Source organism: Bombina bombina, chromosome 6 (assembly GCF_027579735.1).
Source record: "Bombina bombina isolate aBomBom1 chromosome 6, aBomBom1.pri, whole genome shotgun sequence".
Taxonomy (NCBI): Eukaryota; Metazoa; Chordata; class Amphibia; order Anura; family Bombinatoridae; genus Bombina; species Bombina bombina.
In genome coordinates, this window is record NC_069504.1 from 100,569,517 (window position 1) to 100,588,377 (window position 18,861).

The 18,861-nt window shown below is 35.2% G+C and overlaps 1 protein-coding gene and 1 long non-coding RNA gene across 2 annotated transcripts in view; one reads left to right on the top strand and one right to left on the bottom strand.

Moving 5' to 3' along the window:
• The window catches only part of MAGI2 (membrane associated guanylate kinase, WW and PDZ domain containing 2), a 986,849-nt gene that overhangs the window by 750,111 nt on the left and 217,877 nt on the right, over window positions 1-18,861 (top strand). The window contains exons 13-14 of the mRNA XM_053716523.1: window positions 3,175-3,367; window positions 6,160-6,402. Of these exons, the coding sequence (XP_053572498.1) occupies window positions 3,175-3,367; window positions 6,160-6,402 (436 nt within the window). The remainder of the gene's footprint in view (window positions 1-3,174; window positions 3,368-6,159; window positions 6,403-18,861) is intronic.
• Window positions 12,955-18,861, bottom strand: part of LOC128662657 (uncharacterized) — a 28,332-nt gene continuing 22,425 nt past the window's right edge. The window contains exons 2-3 of the long non-coding RNA XR_008402802.1: window positions 16,068-16,167; window positions 12,955-13,085 (exon numbers count right to left, since the gene is read on the bottom strand). This is a non-coding gene — a long non-coding RNA (uncharacterized LOC128662657). The remainder of the gene's footprint in view (window positions 13,086-16,067; window positions 16,168-18,861) is intronic.

Below are 18,861 nucleotides of genomic sequence, written 5' to 3' on the forward strand. Positions count from 1 at the left end.
CGTAAGACAAAAAGTTTGGCAATCACTGTATTTTTCCACAAATAGGTGTTTAATAAGGTGACGTTTCGGGGAGCAAAAATCACCTTCCTCAGACCAACCAGACAGCGTTGTGAATGGAAATCTTAAACCCATAGCCCCTCCACAAACACTGAGAAAAAACTGCTAAATGTTTCCATGGCAACACCCCATAAACAAACAAGGATATAGAGTGTATAATAAAAGGGGAAAACATATATAAATTCACTAAAGAAAATCTTAAATTATAATTTTGGGTGATCCCTGGAGCATATTCGCCAGATAAACAAGAGTACCACGATGATGGTAGAAAATACACACCGGATTGCGTAGAACTATGTCTAGTAGTCGCATTGTAACGTAATAATGATATACATAAAGTTTCTAGTAATTCTGTTTCACAGGCACAATTGCTAGCATTACTAGAATTACTAGCAACTTTTGTGTATATCACTTTCATGTTTCTATGTGACTACTAGACATAGTTCTACACAATTTGATGTGTATTTTCTACCATCATGCTGGTACTCTTGTTAATCCGGTGAATGTGCTCTAGGGATCACCCAGGATAGTATTTAATATTGACTTACTTTATTGCACTTATTTATAGTTTTCCCTTTTACTATACATACATTGTTTTATTTGTGGAAATTCGGTGAGTGTGGATCTTTTGATGTATTATTTATAGACATATATATACATATATATATATATATATATACTGTATATATACTGTATATATACTATGTCCGTAGTTTCATAAATACTGGCCTGGCTTTTTTTTCTAGGTAACTGAGATAACATTTGTCATCAGCCTTCTCTTCTGCCTGATTCTTTCAAAGAATTGATCACTAAATTAAGAATCTTAATCTCACATCAAAAACACAGAAACGTCTGTTAAAAAAAACAAACTCAGTAAGAATGTTTAAGTAAATTAAGAACATCTCAGTACATTTTATTTTTTAATTAAACATATAAATAAATAACCACTGTGCATAGCGTATATTCTTCTTTAAGTAGAAATTCATTAAAAGTACAGAAATGTATTGTTGTAAGTTATGTTAAATTTAGCTTTGAGGTACTATTTAAAGATGGGTTTAAAAGTTTAGTCTGTCCCACAAATTTTTCTCTTTCTTTTTTAAATCTTTGAAGTGCCATTGTTCACCATTTAAAGAATTGAAAGAATTGTTTAAAAGAAGCTCAGCTTGGCACCCATAAAGAGAGCAATCATTTTATCTATCACCGTCTTCAAGTAAAAGAAAAGTAGAATACAATATACTGTATATATATTTCCAGATAATATTTGAGCTAAAGAAATGCATTATTTCTTTTGGAAGCTCAAATCTGGATTCCCTAGTGTGACAACAGCATTGACCTGAATCATGAAAATGTTCTGTGCTGTTTCCATGTTGTTTTCACTGTTAAATTAAATGGTGGAACACAATGTTCCTTCTTCGCAAACTAAAAAAGTACAAACTTTTATATATCAAATTTAATTCTAATACTAAAATATAAAAACGTTTTGTCTTCATGACAAAGGGTGTTCAATTGACCAGTTTGTGAAATTATTAAATACTTATTAGCAGTTGTCAATGTTCTCTAAAACACCACATGACCCTGAAATTAATTGTTCCATGTTATTATTTTTAAAAATGTATAATTATTATCTTTATTTGTAAAGTGCAAAACTATACAGAAGGTACAATAAATAAAGACAGGGAAGGCAGACTGGGACAGATGTATTACATGGTCCTTCTCCCTTGAGAACTTGCTACCCAAGGGCTCCATTTATCAAGCTGTGGAGAAAGCTTCAGAGCCCTTTAGTGCAGGCTCACATAAGTGAGGCATCAACTGATAGTTTAGAAGCAGCAGTCAAAACAATGCTGCCACTTAACCTCTATGACACCTCTGAGCAGGTGGTTTAAAAATCACTGGGCAGATCCAACCGGGAAGATTAACTTTCCTTGTTCTTGTGCAATAAGTTCCGCAAGAGCAGTGAGCACCGTTCCATGAGCAGCTGCTTATACAATGAAAAGGCAGCGCAATGCTGATGGCTAGCAAGAATCACAAACAGACAGTTTCATTTCTTGGGCATGTTGTCTGCTCAGACAATAAGAAATGTAGCCCTTAGTGATATTATCATCATTATGATTAGTAATATTTATAATATTAATATTAGTATTACCTTCTATTAAGTCTCTTCCCTATGTTTTGTGTGTGTATATAATCTGAAATGTAGTTACTTTCAACTTTCTTTAACTACAAATGTATAAAGTATACTTAAAAGTAACTATGTTCTGCCCTTGTGGTATCTGATTATGCGGGTGTTTCTCCTCTTGTATGTAAACCATTTTTGCCAGCCCCTGGATTACATGTGGAAAAGAAAGAACATTATGGGCTTCATTTATCAAGCTGCAGATGCAGATTTGGAGCCCTTGTGGTGCACGCAAACCTGCAACCAATATCTATGAAGCAGCAGTCTTTCCTAACCTCTCCTCACCTCAGAGAAATTATAAATGCAAGCAGTGGGATCCTGCCTGCTTGCTGCAATCTCGGGCAGACAGGATCTCTAGTTGGGAACCTTGTCCATCCAGAGCATAATAAATGGAGCGCTATATATCGCTGTTAATAGTCACAAGCACAGCTTTAGGATTTTGAAGAACCACTGTTATAAATTGGCTGTGCTTTAAAGGGTAATAAAATATTTATTTTGACAGCCGTGCAATAAATTAATATATTAGGTGTGACATTTTCTGAATGCTTAACATCTGCAGTTGTTTTTCAACAAACAAACTTCACCCACCTCTTGCCATATTTGTAGGAGCCAATCCAGACTTATTACTGCAATAGACACAGCTAGCCACTATCATTTTGCTACAAAAGTTCCTGCTTGGAGTTCGGTATCTGATTATCTCCTTTTATCCATGCTATAGATACACAATAAGATTAAGCTTGTGAAGTCTGTAGTGTGCACTTCCAATTGTCAGAAGTGAAAAACCCACAATTTTCTGTCTTAAATTACAGGAAAGTGGACAAAGAAAATAATTCAAGTGTATTGCAGTTGTTTTACTGTGCATATCTATGCATTTTATATTGCAATCACAAACATCAAATAATTGTATGAAGGATGCTAACACTGTTTTTCTTTCTTATTCCTAGATCTTAATTGGAGCTGTAATAGCAATGGGTTCTGCTGATAGAGACGGGCGACTACGTCCTGGTGACGAGTTGGTGTATGTAGATGGAATCCCCGTTGCTGGCAAGACCCACCGATACGTGATTGATTTAATGCATAATGCTGCTCGCAATGGACAAGTCAATCTTACTGTGAGAAGAAAGGTGCTATCTATAGGTGTGTTCAGCACATTTTATATTAAAGAAACTTAGCCTTTGCTAAAAGTTATAGGATGCTAAGGTCTAATGTTTTTTTTCAATGGAATATACTTGTGTAAACCTAAAGATCTGTACCAATCGATGAGTCCGATGACCTCAGTTTTCCTTCTTTTCATATAACTCCATTACCACTTATCCCCATCTTCATTCTCTGACCACATATCGGGTGGTAATGCAGTCTGAAGCTGTACTACACGCTGTAATGTAGGTAAGCAGAGCATGCTCCCGTGCTTATGCTAACTGTGCACCTGCCTACAATATGTAAATACAGCTTCTTTTGTATTATATTTTTTAGGAAGAAACACAGCATTAGCAGAAGCTCATAAGCATGTGCATTACAGCTTCTGATTGCCTGTACAACCTGCTGGGTCATTAAAAAAAGCAGTTAGGAGATAGCCAGAGGATAAAGAGGGGGTAGGAGGTAGAGAGGGGTCATAAAGTTATTAATAGAGGAATAATTTTGGTTCTGGACTGGGAGAGTTCATTAGGTTTACGCAGATATATTTAATTGAACAAAAGATATTTAGACTTTACTGACCCTTTAATGATTAATTGCTTCTTTAGACTTTGCATAACAAAACATGTTGCTCTCAAGTATAACTGAGCTATATTTAAATAACACCAAATTTCACTAGAAGATTAAAGTAATTAACTTCTGAATAAGGACAGATTACGAGCTGAGTGCTATTTATCGCTCCTGCTCACGCATTAACTCCACTAGAAGTAAGCTTTTTGCGTGCATCGGGTAGCGCTCATATTATGTTAAGTTGAAAGTAGAAAGTTTTCTCACGAGCGCTAACCTGACGTGTGTAAAAAGCCGAACTTCAAATATCATGACCACATTAACGTATTCTCCCATAGACTTCAACGGAGCACAAAAAGTGGAAAAAACGCCCAACAAGTTGCGCAAACCCAATTACATTTTCTCTATTGTATTAAATATGAATATTGCATAAATATGAATTTTCATGCTTTCATCTACTTGAATGCAAACAGCTCCAATGCACTTAGATATATAAACTGTATATATGTCTATATATGTATGTATACATTATTTTTACTATTATACTTTATTTATGAAGCGCCATCATATTCCACAGCGCTGTCCATGGATACAGTTTATTTAAATAAAACAATAATATAAAACTTCTAAGAGACAGGACAAAATTTACAAACACATACAGGAGGAATTGAGGGCCCTATTCCTGTGGGAACTTACAATCTAGAACATATGTATTTAAAGCCTCTTGAAGTCCTTTTTTTCTAACACCTGAGATTTAGTATCTTTAAACCCATATAACTTTTTTAGGCAAATTTTTTTAAAATGATTTTTATTAGATATGAGTGTGTTATTACGAGTGTACCTGTTCTTTTAAATATAATTTTAATGTGTTTTTTTATTCAAGAGTAACAGTTAACCAGATCACTGAAGTCGCGCTATCCCGACAAGTGTTAATTGCGCTCAAGCAAACACATTTACTTTCAAATTGTAATGCACGTGCTACTTCAAACGCACAAAGAGCCACGATAAACCCCTTATCGCTTGCGTGCAACAACGCGTCACTCGCAAACTAGCCTTAAGTTTGCAGTGAAATCTGTTATTTGAAATACTAACACACATAAATATTTTGGTGGGTTTCGGTCACCCAAAACTCTTTGAAAATATATTTATTTGAAATTCTTTCCTTTTACAAATTTCTGTGTGATGTTTAAGAAATTAACTTTTTAATATGTCTGTGAGGACATTTTTCAGATGTCGTATCCCTTTAAAGGCACGTAAAGCTGTTGAAAATGTTAACACTTCTGGGAGATGGGTAGATCATACAACGTATTTCTCTTTGACAGCCTAATATTTGTTTGTTCTCCCTATTTTTGACAGGTGGAAAATTAGTGCTTTTTGTCTTTCTCTGACATTTAGCTGCTAAAATGGTCCAGTAACTCTCATTTCTTGCACATCAGGAACATAATTAATTGTTGTTTCTTCTCAAAGCTGTTAATTATTCTTTTAATTTGAAGTGAAAAGGAAGATTAAAAGAGCACCAACCTGTTTTAAGCAGTAGTGCATGATAATATTACCTCTGAGGCCGGCTATATAGATACTGACAACAATATATATCTTGAATCTTAATGTTAATTAAGATGTTATACTGTTAGAAACATGTTTATCAGGTCAGATGTAAAATTACTAATTCAGGGCCAGCTTACGAGTGGAGCTCCAACAGTTACGTGCGAGCGATAAGGGGTTTATCGCATTTGCTTGCGCTCATCGGGATTACCCTTGGTATTACAAGTTGGAAGTAAACGTGATCGCTTGAACGCAATCGCGATTTACGCTAGAATGATTACCAAGTCCTCAGAGCTGTGGTTAACTGTTTCACAAAACAAAACAGCTAAAGTGCTATAGACTCTTTTGAATTTAGAAGAGCACAGTTTTAATGAGAGCATATGTGAATCTTCAGTTCAGTATTGTTACTTTGTATTGATTTCTTTTTTTTATATGGTTTTACATGCTGAAACTAGACAGAACATCATAAAAAGTAATATATCACTCTCTCCAAAAAAACAGTTTTATATGCTTATAACATGCATTGTATCTAGATCTTCTGATTAATTGCTTATGACTTTAATGAATTTTAAATCATCATTCATAAAATGTATTGTCTTTTTGTATTCACCTCATTTCCCAATTGCATCAAAGACAGAGACATTGGCTTTATTTTTCCTGGGTAATTTATATTCTGTCAGTTGCAGGAGAAACCTGTCCAGAGAATGGCAGAAGTCCAGGCTCTGTGTCAACACATCACAGTTCTCCTAGAAGTGACTCTGCTTATCCAAACAGCAACCATATAGCTCCGTGTAATACTTCCCCTCCTGAGGGCTTCAGTTCACAAAGCATGCCTTCCAGCGACGTGGTCATCCATCGCAAAGAAAATGAAGGCTTCGGGTTTGTCATCATTAGCTCTTTGAACCGGCCAGAATCTGGAGCCACAATAGGTATGTTACATTTTTATTCTAGCACTGAGTGTGAGGACTCATTAGGTGCTACAATTAATGCGTATTTGGTCTCTATAATGAACTACATCCTGATAATAAAACATATAGAGCTTCTAAAAATGCGGAGATATTTTATATTCTGCGTTCATAGATCCTCCATAGATTTTCATAGGAAGAATAAAATGATGTTATGGTTTCCAGTACATTTTGCTATGTTCATTTTTCTATTGCTTAGAATCAATATAGTTTTATGGGTGTGTGAGGCCCAGCGGAGAGATCTGATACAAGTGTAAAATCCCTCGCAGCATTCACTAAAGAATATTGTTGTATGAAGGGATTTATACACTCAGTATTATCACTAAAGGGTTTGTATTGATGGACTATGTGAGACAAATGCAGTGGGGTATTTTAGACAAATATTTTGAGATGTATTCATTTTAGACTAAATATTTAGGACTAGATGACAAGTGGAGCACTAACTAGCGCTTTCGCTAGAGTGCTAATTGCACTAGCGGTAAACATTTTGCAGGAGTCGGGTTTCGCTGGTATTACAAGTTGAAAGTTACAAAATTATTGCTCTAGCGCTAACCTGCGATCACCTACTGCTCCATAGAAGTCAATGGAGCAAAAAAGTTTTAAAAAAGCTAACACCCTACTCACATGCTAATCACCATAAGCCCCTACTCTAATAACCCCTAAACCGCCACATAGCCCACCGCAAAGTCAGCACTACATTATTAACCCCTAAATTGCAATCCCCCAAATTACACTCTACCTATGTACACTATTAACCCCAAACCACCGTCCCCCCACATCGCAATATCCCCCACATCACAAGCTATCTATATAAATTATTAACTCCTAAGCTGCCAGCTCCCACATCGCAAGCTATATAAACTATTAACCCCTAAACCGCCAGTCCCCCACATTGCAAGCTATCTAAATAAACTATTAACTACCTAAATTAAACTATTACCTTTAAAAATAAAAAAAACTACCATTACTAAAAATAAAAAACCTAGTATTACAAAAAAAACTAACATTACAAAAAATAATAAAAGTCTAACATTACAGAAAATGTCAAAGTAATTACCAAACAAAATTACTCTTATTCTAAAAAAAAAAACACCCCAAAATTAAAAAAGCCCTATTCTAAAAGCCTTTTGTAGGGCATTCCCCTTAAACGAATCAGCTCTTTTTTAAAACATTAACCCCCCACAAAATAAAAAAAAAAATCTATGTAAAAAAACATAATCTACAAAAGGGCATTTGGCTGGGCATTCAGCTCTTTTGCTGCCCATTAAAAAAACAAACCTAATCTTTAAAAAAACAAAACACTAATCCCTAAGTTGGTACTCACCAATGTACCCCGGCGGTAGTCTTTCATCCATCTTCTACTCCAGCGACCCATCTTCTTTTCTTTTTTCCCAGCGGCGATGACAGCTGCAGCGGTAACGGTCGTCCTCATGTTAACACTAGTACAGGGTGCTCCTCTTCATGTGGTCACCAGCCGTAAACTGAATTGTGAATGCAGGGTACCCCTTTTATATGGGGGTACCCTTGCATTCCTATTGGCTGATTTGAATGCCCTTTTAAGGGCAATGCCCACTCAAATGCTCTTTTCAGGGCACTTTGTAGATTAGGCTTTTTTTTATTTTGGGGTGGTTTTCTTTTAGGGGGGTATTAGAATAGGAGTAAATATATATATATTGGTAATTACTTTATTATTATTATTATTATTATTATTATTATTATTCTTTATTTATCAAGCACCAACATATTCCGCAGGGCTGTCCATGGATACAATTCATTTGAATAAAACAATATAAAACTTGTAAGAGACAGGACAAAATTTACAAAACACATACAGGAGGAATTAAGGGCCCCATTCCAGTGGGAATTTACAATCTAGAAGATATTTTCTGTATTGTTAGACTTTTTTTTTTTTTTTGTAATATAATGGTGTTTTTATTTTTTATAATGATAGGGTTTTTTTTTTTGTAATGCTAGGTTTTTTTATTTTTGTAATGCTAGGTTGTTTTATTTTTAGTAATTTTTACTAATGGTAGTTTTTTTTTTAAAGATAAGATTAGGTGTTTATTTAATTTTACAGGAAAGTTTTTTTTAAGGTAGTTAGTTTTTTTGTGCATTTTGGGATATTTTAATTTTGGATAAGTTAGGGGGTGTTAAGTTAGGGGGTTTTAGATGTTTAGATGTTAGTGTATTATTTTGCGATGTGGGGGGAAGGTGGTTTAGGGGTTAATAGTTTATATCAATGTTTTGCTATGTGGGAGGATAGCGCGTAGGGGTTAATAGTATATCTAGATAGTTTGCGATGTGGGTGGTGGTAGTTTAGGGGTTAATAGTGTAGTTTATTGTAACTGTTTCATCTGTACAAATTTTTTTATGCAAACTTTGAAGTCGTGTTAAAAGTTTGAGCGGTAAATGTGATTGCTCTTGCACTATCACATTTACTTTCAATGTAATAGGAGCGCAAATTAATGCTTTACGCTACCCATAGAAAATATGGGGAGTGTAAATTACCGCAAGTTTGCGCAAACTAATTTTGATAGCGCGCCACTTGTAATATGGATTTGAACATAAAGAATACCTAAACCTTGCGATTGCATTTACGCTCCTAGCACTAACGATAGAGCTCCACTTGTAATCTAGCCCTTAGTGTTTTTATATAACAATGTTCTAAGGAAAACATCTAGATTTTTCCTATGTTAGCCCATATATCAGTCTAACATTGCCAGTGAATAGGCTGAACAATGGTTTTCTTTGTTTGCTTTTGATGCATTTTTGCAGTATTCACTTGGCCCTTTATCACATTCACAGCATTGTCATTTCTATGTTTGCACGCTTGTAATATAGTAGATGAAGGTGAAAGAATACAAAACGTCCACTAGTTTAACCTTCAAATATCTTTAATCCTTTTTTTATTATAAAAAAAGATACCAAATAAGCTGACAGTAATACAATAATGAACCTTCTCATTTAACAATAGGCATTATAACTATGAATTATGTTTTTCTTTGTTTTTGTTTTTTAAGCTTTTTTTGTTAAAGTAATCTGCTGTAATGTGAAGTCTCTTTCTTCTCATTCTCCCTACGTGAGGTATGAATATAGTTCTAAAGTAATGTTGTCATCTCTTAAGTGCCTCTTTCCTAGAGCAAACAGACAAAATGTGCCTAACTTCTCATTGCTGAATCCTACATTTTCCCCTTACTAATTTTGTAGACCTTCTCTGGGCCACTACTTGTCCTTTTTAATAATTAGTCTTGAAACCTCAACTCCATTTTCAAGGAGCGATCTTTCCAGGGTGTTAATACAGGGTCCATGTCCCTTCTTATTTGCCATAGAAGCATCTTCCTGGAATTAAGCACTCCTCTTTAGTTTGTTGTCTATGAGAACTCCATAAATTCTTTCCCAGCTATGTTTTACTGAGCCTTGTCTTAGTTATGTAGTATGTTGCATGCTTATTTTTTTCTTCCAAAATGTTGATTTGCATTTATCAGTGTTAAATCTCATTTGCCATTCACCAGCCCATTCTTCTTGTTTTGTAAATCCCCTTGCAGAGCAATTACATCCTGCTGTAACCTAATCATCTTACACAATTAACTTTGTCATTTTTAATAATATTTAAAATGATTAAAAAGGGACTGGGATAAATGCTGATTCTCGATGCACACCCCTAATTACTTATTTTTTATTTTAGTATAATTCATTTACTTTAGTGGAACATTTACTACTGGTGTATAATGGTATAATGAAACAACTCATATGATAGGATGAAGTGAGCTGTTAATTGCTCTTTAAAAAAATAATTGGTGATTAGACAAAGGAATTTCTAAAGCAGATAAACCTATATTCCCCTGGTGCCATTATAACTTGTACATTTTTTTAACTTCCTTTACTGTAGAGCTTTGTACTGTACACTCTGTTCTCCCTTGATGTGTCCCCAGTTATCCATTTTAACTACTAGAGTATGTTGTCATTTGTCACCCAGACCCTACTCCCATTTTACAAAACTCTGACTCTGTCTATGAACTCTCCCGAATTTTCCAATTGTTTTTTCAGCCACAGACCTCCAGGTCTTATGATCCCAAGTTAAAGGAACAGTATACTGCTTTTCTCCTAGTCTGTTCCCAGTGGTCTATTTAGCTGCTGGAGTATATAAAGCTGTTTGTAAATAGCTCCTTTACCTTTATTTACTAATATATCTTTAATTTCTAATTGTTCCTTTCCTTGCCTGCTGAAAATGCCACCTATGCTGACATTTTTAGTATATTAGTACTGGTTATAGAACAGCTATGCAAATAAAAAGATGCAGATGAAATTACACTCTGTGATGATTTTAGTGCCCATTTGATTGGGTTGTGGTTTCCATTAGGAAAACAGCTATGTCATATATCAAAATAAACCTAAAGTAACAATTTCCTATACATTTTTAACCATGCAGCTAATATAATAATTGGAAACACACTGTCCTTTTAAAAACTGTGACGTTTGGGAGAAATAGCATTATGTTTGAAAATAAAACAAAAAACCTTCATACTAAAATTATGCAAATAAATGCTGAACACTTTCATCAGCGTATTGCTGGATGGAGAATTATTATACCATTGTATGGGGTCATGAACTTATGAAATACTAACAAAGAATCAACTATATTATATCCATCTGAAGTAATTGGATTTGCAGTATTTATTTTATGGCCAGTTTCTATTGGGCGGTATTTCATTGTATGAAAATAAAATTGCTCTGCCTTGGCATTTAATATAATCATACGATTTATTTATTTACTATAGGTCCTCTATATTATAAATGCAAGAAAAGCATCTATTTAAAACAAACGTAATTTAATTATACGGAAGTACAAGAAAGCAACAGAAGTAAAAATACAAATATCTGTATACTGCATTGGCACTTACAGAGGATTACACTACAGTAACAGTAATTTTTTTCAGCCCGTTAATATCATTTTTTATCTACTCCTTTTTATGTTATCATTAATAGTAAGTGCTCTATAAAATATCTATGTTAAACCTTTGACAAAAAATAAATAAAAAGTAAGTAAATAGCATATGCTTATTTATAGTCAGTGTTACAATTTGTGTTTTCTTTAACTATATATGCTTTTGCAAGACTATTATACCTTTAATTTTATAATTTATTTTATATTTTTTTCATTTTTTTTATTTGTATTATTATTTTTATTAATAGCTGCGTGAATGTTTAAGATACTCATAGAAATAAAAGAATCTGGAAACCCCCAAAATTTTCTTTCATTGTTCGAATAGAACATTAAATTTTAAACAACTTTCCAATTTACTTCATTATCTTGGTATCCTTTGTTGAAAGAGCAGCAATGCACTACTGACAGCTAGCTGAACACATCAGGCAAGCCAATGACATGAAGCAGATGTTTGTGTAGAATCTATCACAGCTAGCTCCCAGTAGTGCATTGCGGCTCCTGATCCTACTAGGTATGCTTTTCAACAAAAGATACCAAGAGAACAAAACAAATTTGATAACAGAAGTACATTGAAAAGTAGTTTAAAATTGCATGAATCTTAAAAGTTTTGTTTTGAGTTTACTGTCCTTTTAAAAACAGGATTCACTATTAACTGATTAAAGGTAAAATAGAGAAAATAATTTTATATAACTATACCGTTTACCAGTAGTCATCCACTACATTGCAAAATCTCAGATTACAAAATAAGCGATTTATTGCAATATTGTGCTTGTTTTTGGCAGATAATGATTTCTGAATATTGGTGGTATTGTCGGTGTGTTTTTCCAGTGATCACAATCAGATAATGCTTCCACCAATCATAATCTTCAAGCACAAAATAGTTACTTCACAAAACAACACAAAATCATTAGCTGCCTTGTGAGTGTTGCAGGATCTTAATTCAAAAATAAAATGGACACGATTAGAGACATACAACATGGTGATATTGGGGATTTTTCAATTACAACACCTGTTAAAGTGCCTGAATGAAGATTGATCACTTTTAATAGTTGTAATGGTGCTAATAGGTGACGTTTGTATGATTAACCTGTTTGTGCTCCAAAGCCATAGAGATATGTGTGTATATCTATTTAAGGGATTTGAACATAGGCACTATCAATAAAGTGGGCGTGTGTGGTTGTTCGTTATTGATTGGCTTCCTTTTATTAGTGTAAAAGTGCTTATTAGTTTTTTAACTTGAATTGAGTAAGTAGCGTTTATATCTGTGTTTGGTGATGTTGTTTTCTGTCATCCAGTATGGCAGGGGTAATATGAGTGTGTTTTGCAAGTGCACAAAACTAATGTTACTTACAAAAACTCTTTGGGGTACCTGATAATAAGTTAAAAAGTGTTGTCTGGGATTTTTTTTTTTTTTAAATATTTTTTTATTGTTTTCTGAAAAACATTACAATATGCTTTAAAACATATATAATCTTACAGAGATCAAAAAGGAACATTTGTGAGAATACACCATTTTAGACTGTATACCCATATTCAGTTGGTTAAGAGAGGTAAGATAGAATGTCTGCAGGGTCTATCCACATGAAGGTTGGGCAGCATGTTGCAAGGGTCCGTTAAGTTTTGGTCTGGCTTCCAATATCTTCTGTGGTGGTCGTTAGAGTAGCAATAAGCACTTAAGGGTGCTATTCATATTTGGAGCGACCTGGGTAGATACAAAGCTGGTGTGTATTCAGTCATTGAGGTGTACTGAATTTAATCTCTAGGTATTAACACATTGTGTATTAGAAATGTAACCAAAGTTAGATTCGTAACAAAAGAGAACTAAAAGTAGGAAAGAAGGGATTTAGTGGGTTCATAGAGAGGGGGAACAATGTAAAGAAAGCAGAGGCAACAGGGAAGGGAAGGGGGATTTGAATCCGCATGTTGCGGGTGGTGCTGGTTAGGGTCATGAGACCATTATGCAATTATAATTAATCAGGTGGTATGAATCGAGGTGGGTGTCGATGGTGTACCATGTGTGTGGGTGATCAGGTTGTGTAGAGTGTGAGGGATTGTTAGTGGTTTGGCATATAGAGTCCCAATAGAATCTAATATCCACAAAGAATGCAATTTTATTCCTTTTGTAAAACCCATATTCCTCGAGCGAGAGTATCTCATCTGTTTTTTTGTAACCATTTCTCTAGTGTTGGTGGTGGTAGTGTTGAGGTGATTTCCAGTATAGGGCTATAAAGGTTTTTTTGCACTCTTAAGCCCTATGCATATTAGGGTAGCCCTAATTTTGCATCGGAGTGGTGGAGTCTCATTCAGGAGAACCATTATTGGGGTTAGTGAAAATTCTTGGTCTGCTAGGTTTTGTAAGGTACTCTCTACATTGTGCCAAAAAGTGACCATCTTGCTGCATTGCCACCACATATGTAATATGTTGCCATGTGTATTACAGCCTCTCCAGCAGAGCACCAAAGAGGTTGGGTAAATGTTATTGAGTTGTACCGGAGTCAGGTACCAGCGTAGAAGAATTTTATAGTTAAGCTCTCTAATTTTGAGTGAGGTGGAGGTTTTACATGTGTTTTGGAAGATTTTCTGCCACTGTTTGGCGTCTAAATTTGTGCCTAGCTTGCAAAGCCACTGAGTTGTGAAGGGGGAAGAGATGTGGATTGTGCATTATGTAGTAGGGATTTTGCTAGTGATAATGATCCTTTAGAGATCATTCCTGATAGACAAGTTTGCTCGAAGGGGGTAGGTGTTCTGAGTAGATCCTGCTTGTTTTGTGTCTTTTGGATGAAGTGTTGTAGTTGAGCGTTTTTCAGCCTTAGGGAAAAAGACTGTATAGGATTTGAGATATTTCTGCTCTAGGTTTGAGCGTGCCTTGGTTAAGTAATTGAGCTATAGGGACGGAATCTAATAGATCTTGTACTACTAGTTCTTTCTTGTACGATTCATATCCTCCTATGAGCTCTATGTTGGGGAAAATTGGTGTAAGTGGTGATGTGGGTGTGGATAAGAGATTCGGGTTCGTTTTAAGAAGGTAGTCCCATGTGTTGAATATATGCCTATAGAGTGGCGAGGATGAAAAAGGTGGTGTGCGCCTAGCTTTGGGAAGCCAATAAAGGGGTCCCAGGGTTGTCTGGGATTTTATCAAGTCCTTTTAGCAGTGTAATTCAATATGTGAAAAATGGCCCCATAAATGTTTTGATAATTAGTAAGAATTTTGATTGCAATCAGAACAAACATAACTGGCATATGTTAAATATTGGGCCATTATTCACATAACATAAAGAGGAAAAAAGTGCTTCAGCAAATTACCCATTCATATAACATGTTTTATTCTGGCTACCAGAGGCGTAACTAAAAAACAGGGCCGAGGTGCAAGAATCTAAGAAGGGCCCCCCACCCACCTCACCCACCCCAAAAAAGTGAATTTTATACATATTTTTTTTTTTTTACATTTAAAACAGAAAAAAAATGTGAATCAGATTACATGTCTGCAAAAGGAGGTACCCTGTGCCCACAGTCTGTGAGATGGTCTGAGCCCCTATTACTGTATATAGTGACACTGTTTAACCCACCAGTACTGTATATAGTGAGTCAGTGACACAGTCTGTAATCTGCCGGTGAGATGGCTGGCCTGACCCTACCCGCCCCAGTACTTTATAAAGTGACCACAGTAGTCTGTGACATGGTCCAGCCCCCCGTACTGTATATAGTGGTACTGTATAGACTGACACTGTTTACCCTCCGCCCCCCCCATGCTGTAGTAACAAGGTCTGTAATTTGTTGGTTCCACAAACATACACACACACACACACACACATACATGCATAAATACACACACAGTCACATACATAAACACTCACACACACATAAACACCAATGGGTAAAACAGAAACACTAACCCTTGTAGTCAGAGACACTAGTGAAGCATCATGTCACACTCACATGATATCAGTGCAGGCAGTGGCAGGTCAATGTTTTTTATTGTAAAAAAAAATATTTTGTTTTTAAGCTGGGCCTCCACCCTTGGGGGCCCAGTCGCAATTGCGACCTAGGCACCCCCTGTAGTTTTGCCCTTGCTGGCTACAAAAACATCCCTGCTTTCTCCAATTATCAGAAAACATGTTATTTTCACCTTTTTTGATTCATTGGCTCTTTTGAAAACATATTTCAACAGATCCAAGGATTCCACAATTTTACACATTGCAAACATCATAATGGCAAATGTGTTCAATATTTTTTTTTTTAATATTTAAACTATGGGCTCCATTTAAGAAGCTGCAAATCCATAAACAAGTGTGCAAAAGCTTGAAGGCGCTGGTCCACAGAAGAGGACTCACATTCAGCCTCAACCGGTTGTGCTACGTGGGAAGATAAACAATCATGCAGTAGCTACCAATATATGTGGAATGAAGGATATATACTCACAAGATAGAGTTGGGGGTTCAGCTACTTAGTTAAAAAATAAAGCATTTTACTTGTAAGGTAAAAAAAGTTTTTTTTTGCTCAACGTGTTTCAACAGCAACATTCCGTCTTTCTCAAGAGCGATTAAAATCATTAAAAGTATGCTGACAAAGTGTATATATATAATCCTGGATTACATATACTGTATATGTAATCCATGTCTGTGTTAGTGCAGTTTAGGTGATATTCCAGAGCATTTCCCTTGAAAATCCATTTGCGTATGATTACCTTGTCTCCTTTGATGAGGCCAGATGTAAATTAGTTTCTGATCCACTCTAAGCAATCGCTGTGGTGCATGTAGCAGAATGGAAAATCACAATATCTAGAACTAAATAAAATAAAATTAAGACATAATAAATAATGTGTACAACATTTTATTTGTTGTTTATTTCTACTAGTGGATTAATGGGGGGAAATTAATTTTAAATAATCAGCATTTAACCTTGATTAAGTGATCAATTTTACATATTATTCCGCTCCCCGGTAACTTGTCAGACCAGTCAAACGGATGTCTAGTGTTAGCAAGTTCCAATAATGAACCAATACAACTGCCTCCAAAAAAAAAGAAAGTAACTAATTATTATAATAGCTAAACTAATTAATGTCTTATTCTTCTGAATCATAATTGCAGTGTTCTCATTATTCTGCCTCTTTTAAAGATTTTGAGCCTTGTCAGTGTAAAGCAGTTTTCTTGCTGCTAATACATTTGATTTATCTTTGTTACATTCCTAAGATTCTAGGCAAATCTGGCCATTAGAAACTTTTAGTATGAGAAGCAGATGCCTTCCGACTGGGAATGGGCAATCTGTAATATTATAGCTTGTGGTTGATAGGAAAGATAGTAAAAAGTTAATTCCTACTACAGTTTCCATCTGTTTTTATTATATTAAATGTTTTTCTCTCTCCATTGATCCTTGTATAATGTATTTACCTTTATAAGCTGTGCTACATTCTCCTCTTTATTTCTACTTGAATGCGAGAATCACTGTTGGCTCTCCATTTTGTACCAGAAGTGTCTCATGAAATTGGAGACTTTCTGTTGGCTAATGATAATGGCTCTGTTGAGATAGACGTGCTTTGGACCTCCCTAAATGCGCATTTGAGAGGATACTTCATTAATCAAGCGTCTTATCTTAAAAAGAGAGAGGGAGAGATGTCAGCATATCTATACTGTAACTTGTCTGTGTTGAAATCACAAATATCTTCCTCGCCTGACCCTTCCCTTCTTTGTAATTATAAGACGATAAAAGATTACTAGTTTGGAAAGTCAAAAAGTGCAAGAATAAAGAAATGCTTCTATCATAAGGGAAACAGAGCTAATACATCAATAACTAATAAACTGTGCCAAAGAGTGGAAGCCAACAGGATCTCATATCTTCGAAAAGATGGATTTAAAATCCCCACAATATCGGTGCAGCTTTTCTGAGTATTCTTCTTCTTTATATAATTTAGATGCTAAAATGGATTGTGATGTAGCTGCTATAGATGAGGATAGAAATATTCTACAATCCTTGACCTTATCGTCTATTTCTAATGAGATAGCAAATTCATTATCTGAAACAATTACCTTGTCTGAAGTGACAGTTCACCCCAAAAAATTCTCCCATTTAAATTGTTCCCAATTATCAATTTTACCTGCTGGAGTGTATTAAATTGTTTACAAGTAGCTCTTTTACCCCTATTTTGGCCTTTTAATTAGCTGATTTAGCTTGTGGTATCCCAACCTATACTGGAAGTTTTGATACTGGAGTCTCAGCTATTGAATAACCTAAGTAAACACAGCCAGCAGAAGAAATGACACTCCCAGTGGGGTGCAGGATAATTTAGTAATAAAATGATAATTTTCCATTGTTCTCTCTATGTATTGAGCTTTAGTTTTCCAGACAAATGTAAGATAAGGAAGCAAGTGTGTGTACACAAAGTGATAAAATAATGAGATATGATATTACCTGAAGCTCAACCCATTGTTATAGGCTGTGGTTTAAAGGCACAAAGCCAGCTACTTCATATAAACAAATAAACCTAAAAATGCAATTTCTCATACATTTTATACTCTGCAGCTGGTATAACAAGTCATTGAAAATATATTAATATAAAAACTTTTTTACAGTGTACTGTCCCTTTAAGGCCATTAACGATTTAAAACTTGCCTACCTCTTGATCAATACCAATCTCTTAGTTCAATATACCCTTTGAAATGGTCTGATCAAGGACTACGGCATCTCAGAGTTTACTTATCCTGTGACCTAAAAAGAACCATAAACTTTAACTTTCATCCATTGACGGAACACATTAAGAATCTGCTTATGAAATCTCCTGGATAGGCAAATAGCAGCGATTAAGATGACATTTCTTCCAAAGATTACTTATCTCTTTCTATGTTTCCCCTTATGGATCCCTGCTACCATTATTGAACCTTTGCAGTCATTAATTAACCAATATATATGGGATTCGCAAAGCTTCTAAAATCTTACAAAAACCTTTAACCCTTTAAGGACACAGCTTTCAGCTTGCTCAATTGTTTTATGACGGAAAAATTCCGTCATATGTCCTTAAGAGGTTAAGGAAGGATTGTTTTATATTAGGACCTATTATGTGGCAGCACTATTGACACACATTTCAGTTTGGGGAGCCCAATTACAATTTACTAGATGGAGGGAGTTGGAACAAGCATCTCTTCCAGCCTATATGTTACTCGCAGACCTTTTATGGTTACCTATATACTGCGAAGCAGCAACTTGTTTTAGTAATTCAATTGTGCAAGAATATGCAAGAATGTCTTAAAGGTTTGAGGTCTCATCGGCATGAGACTAATAGCCCAGCATCCTTCTCCTCTCCATTCTATTAGGCGAATCCTTTCGGGAGTCTCAGACACACATCTGCAGGTTGGAAATCAATTGGAGATTTCGATAATTGGCAATCTTTATAACGCAAATTGCATAATCCCTTATTCTGATATATTAATAAACAAGTCCTTTAAAAAAAACAAAAAACTTTGAATTGAGACCAATTTACTCCATCT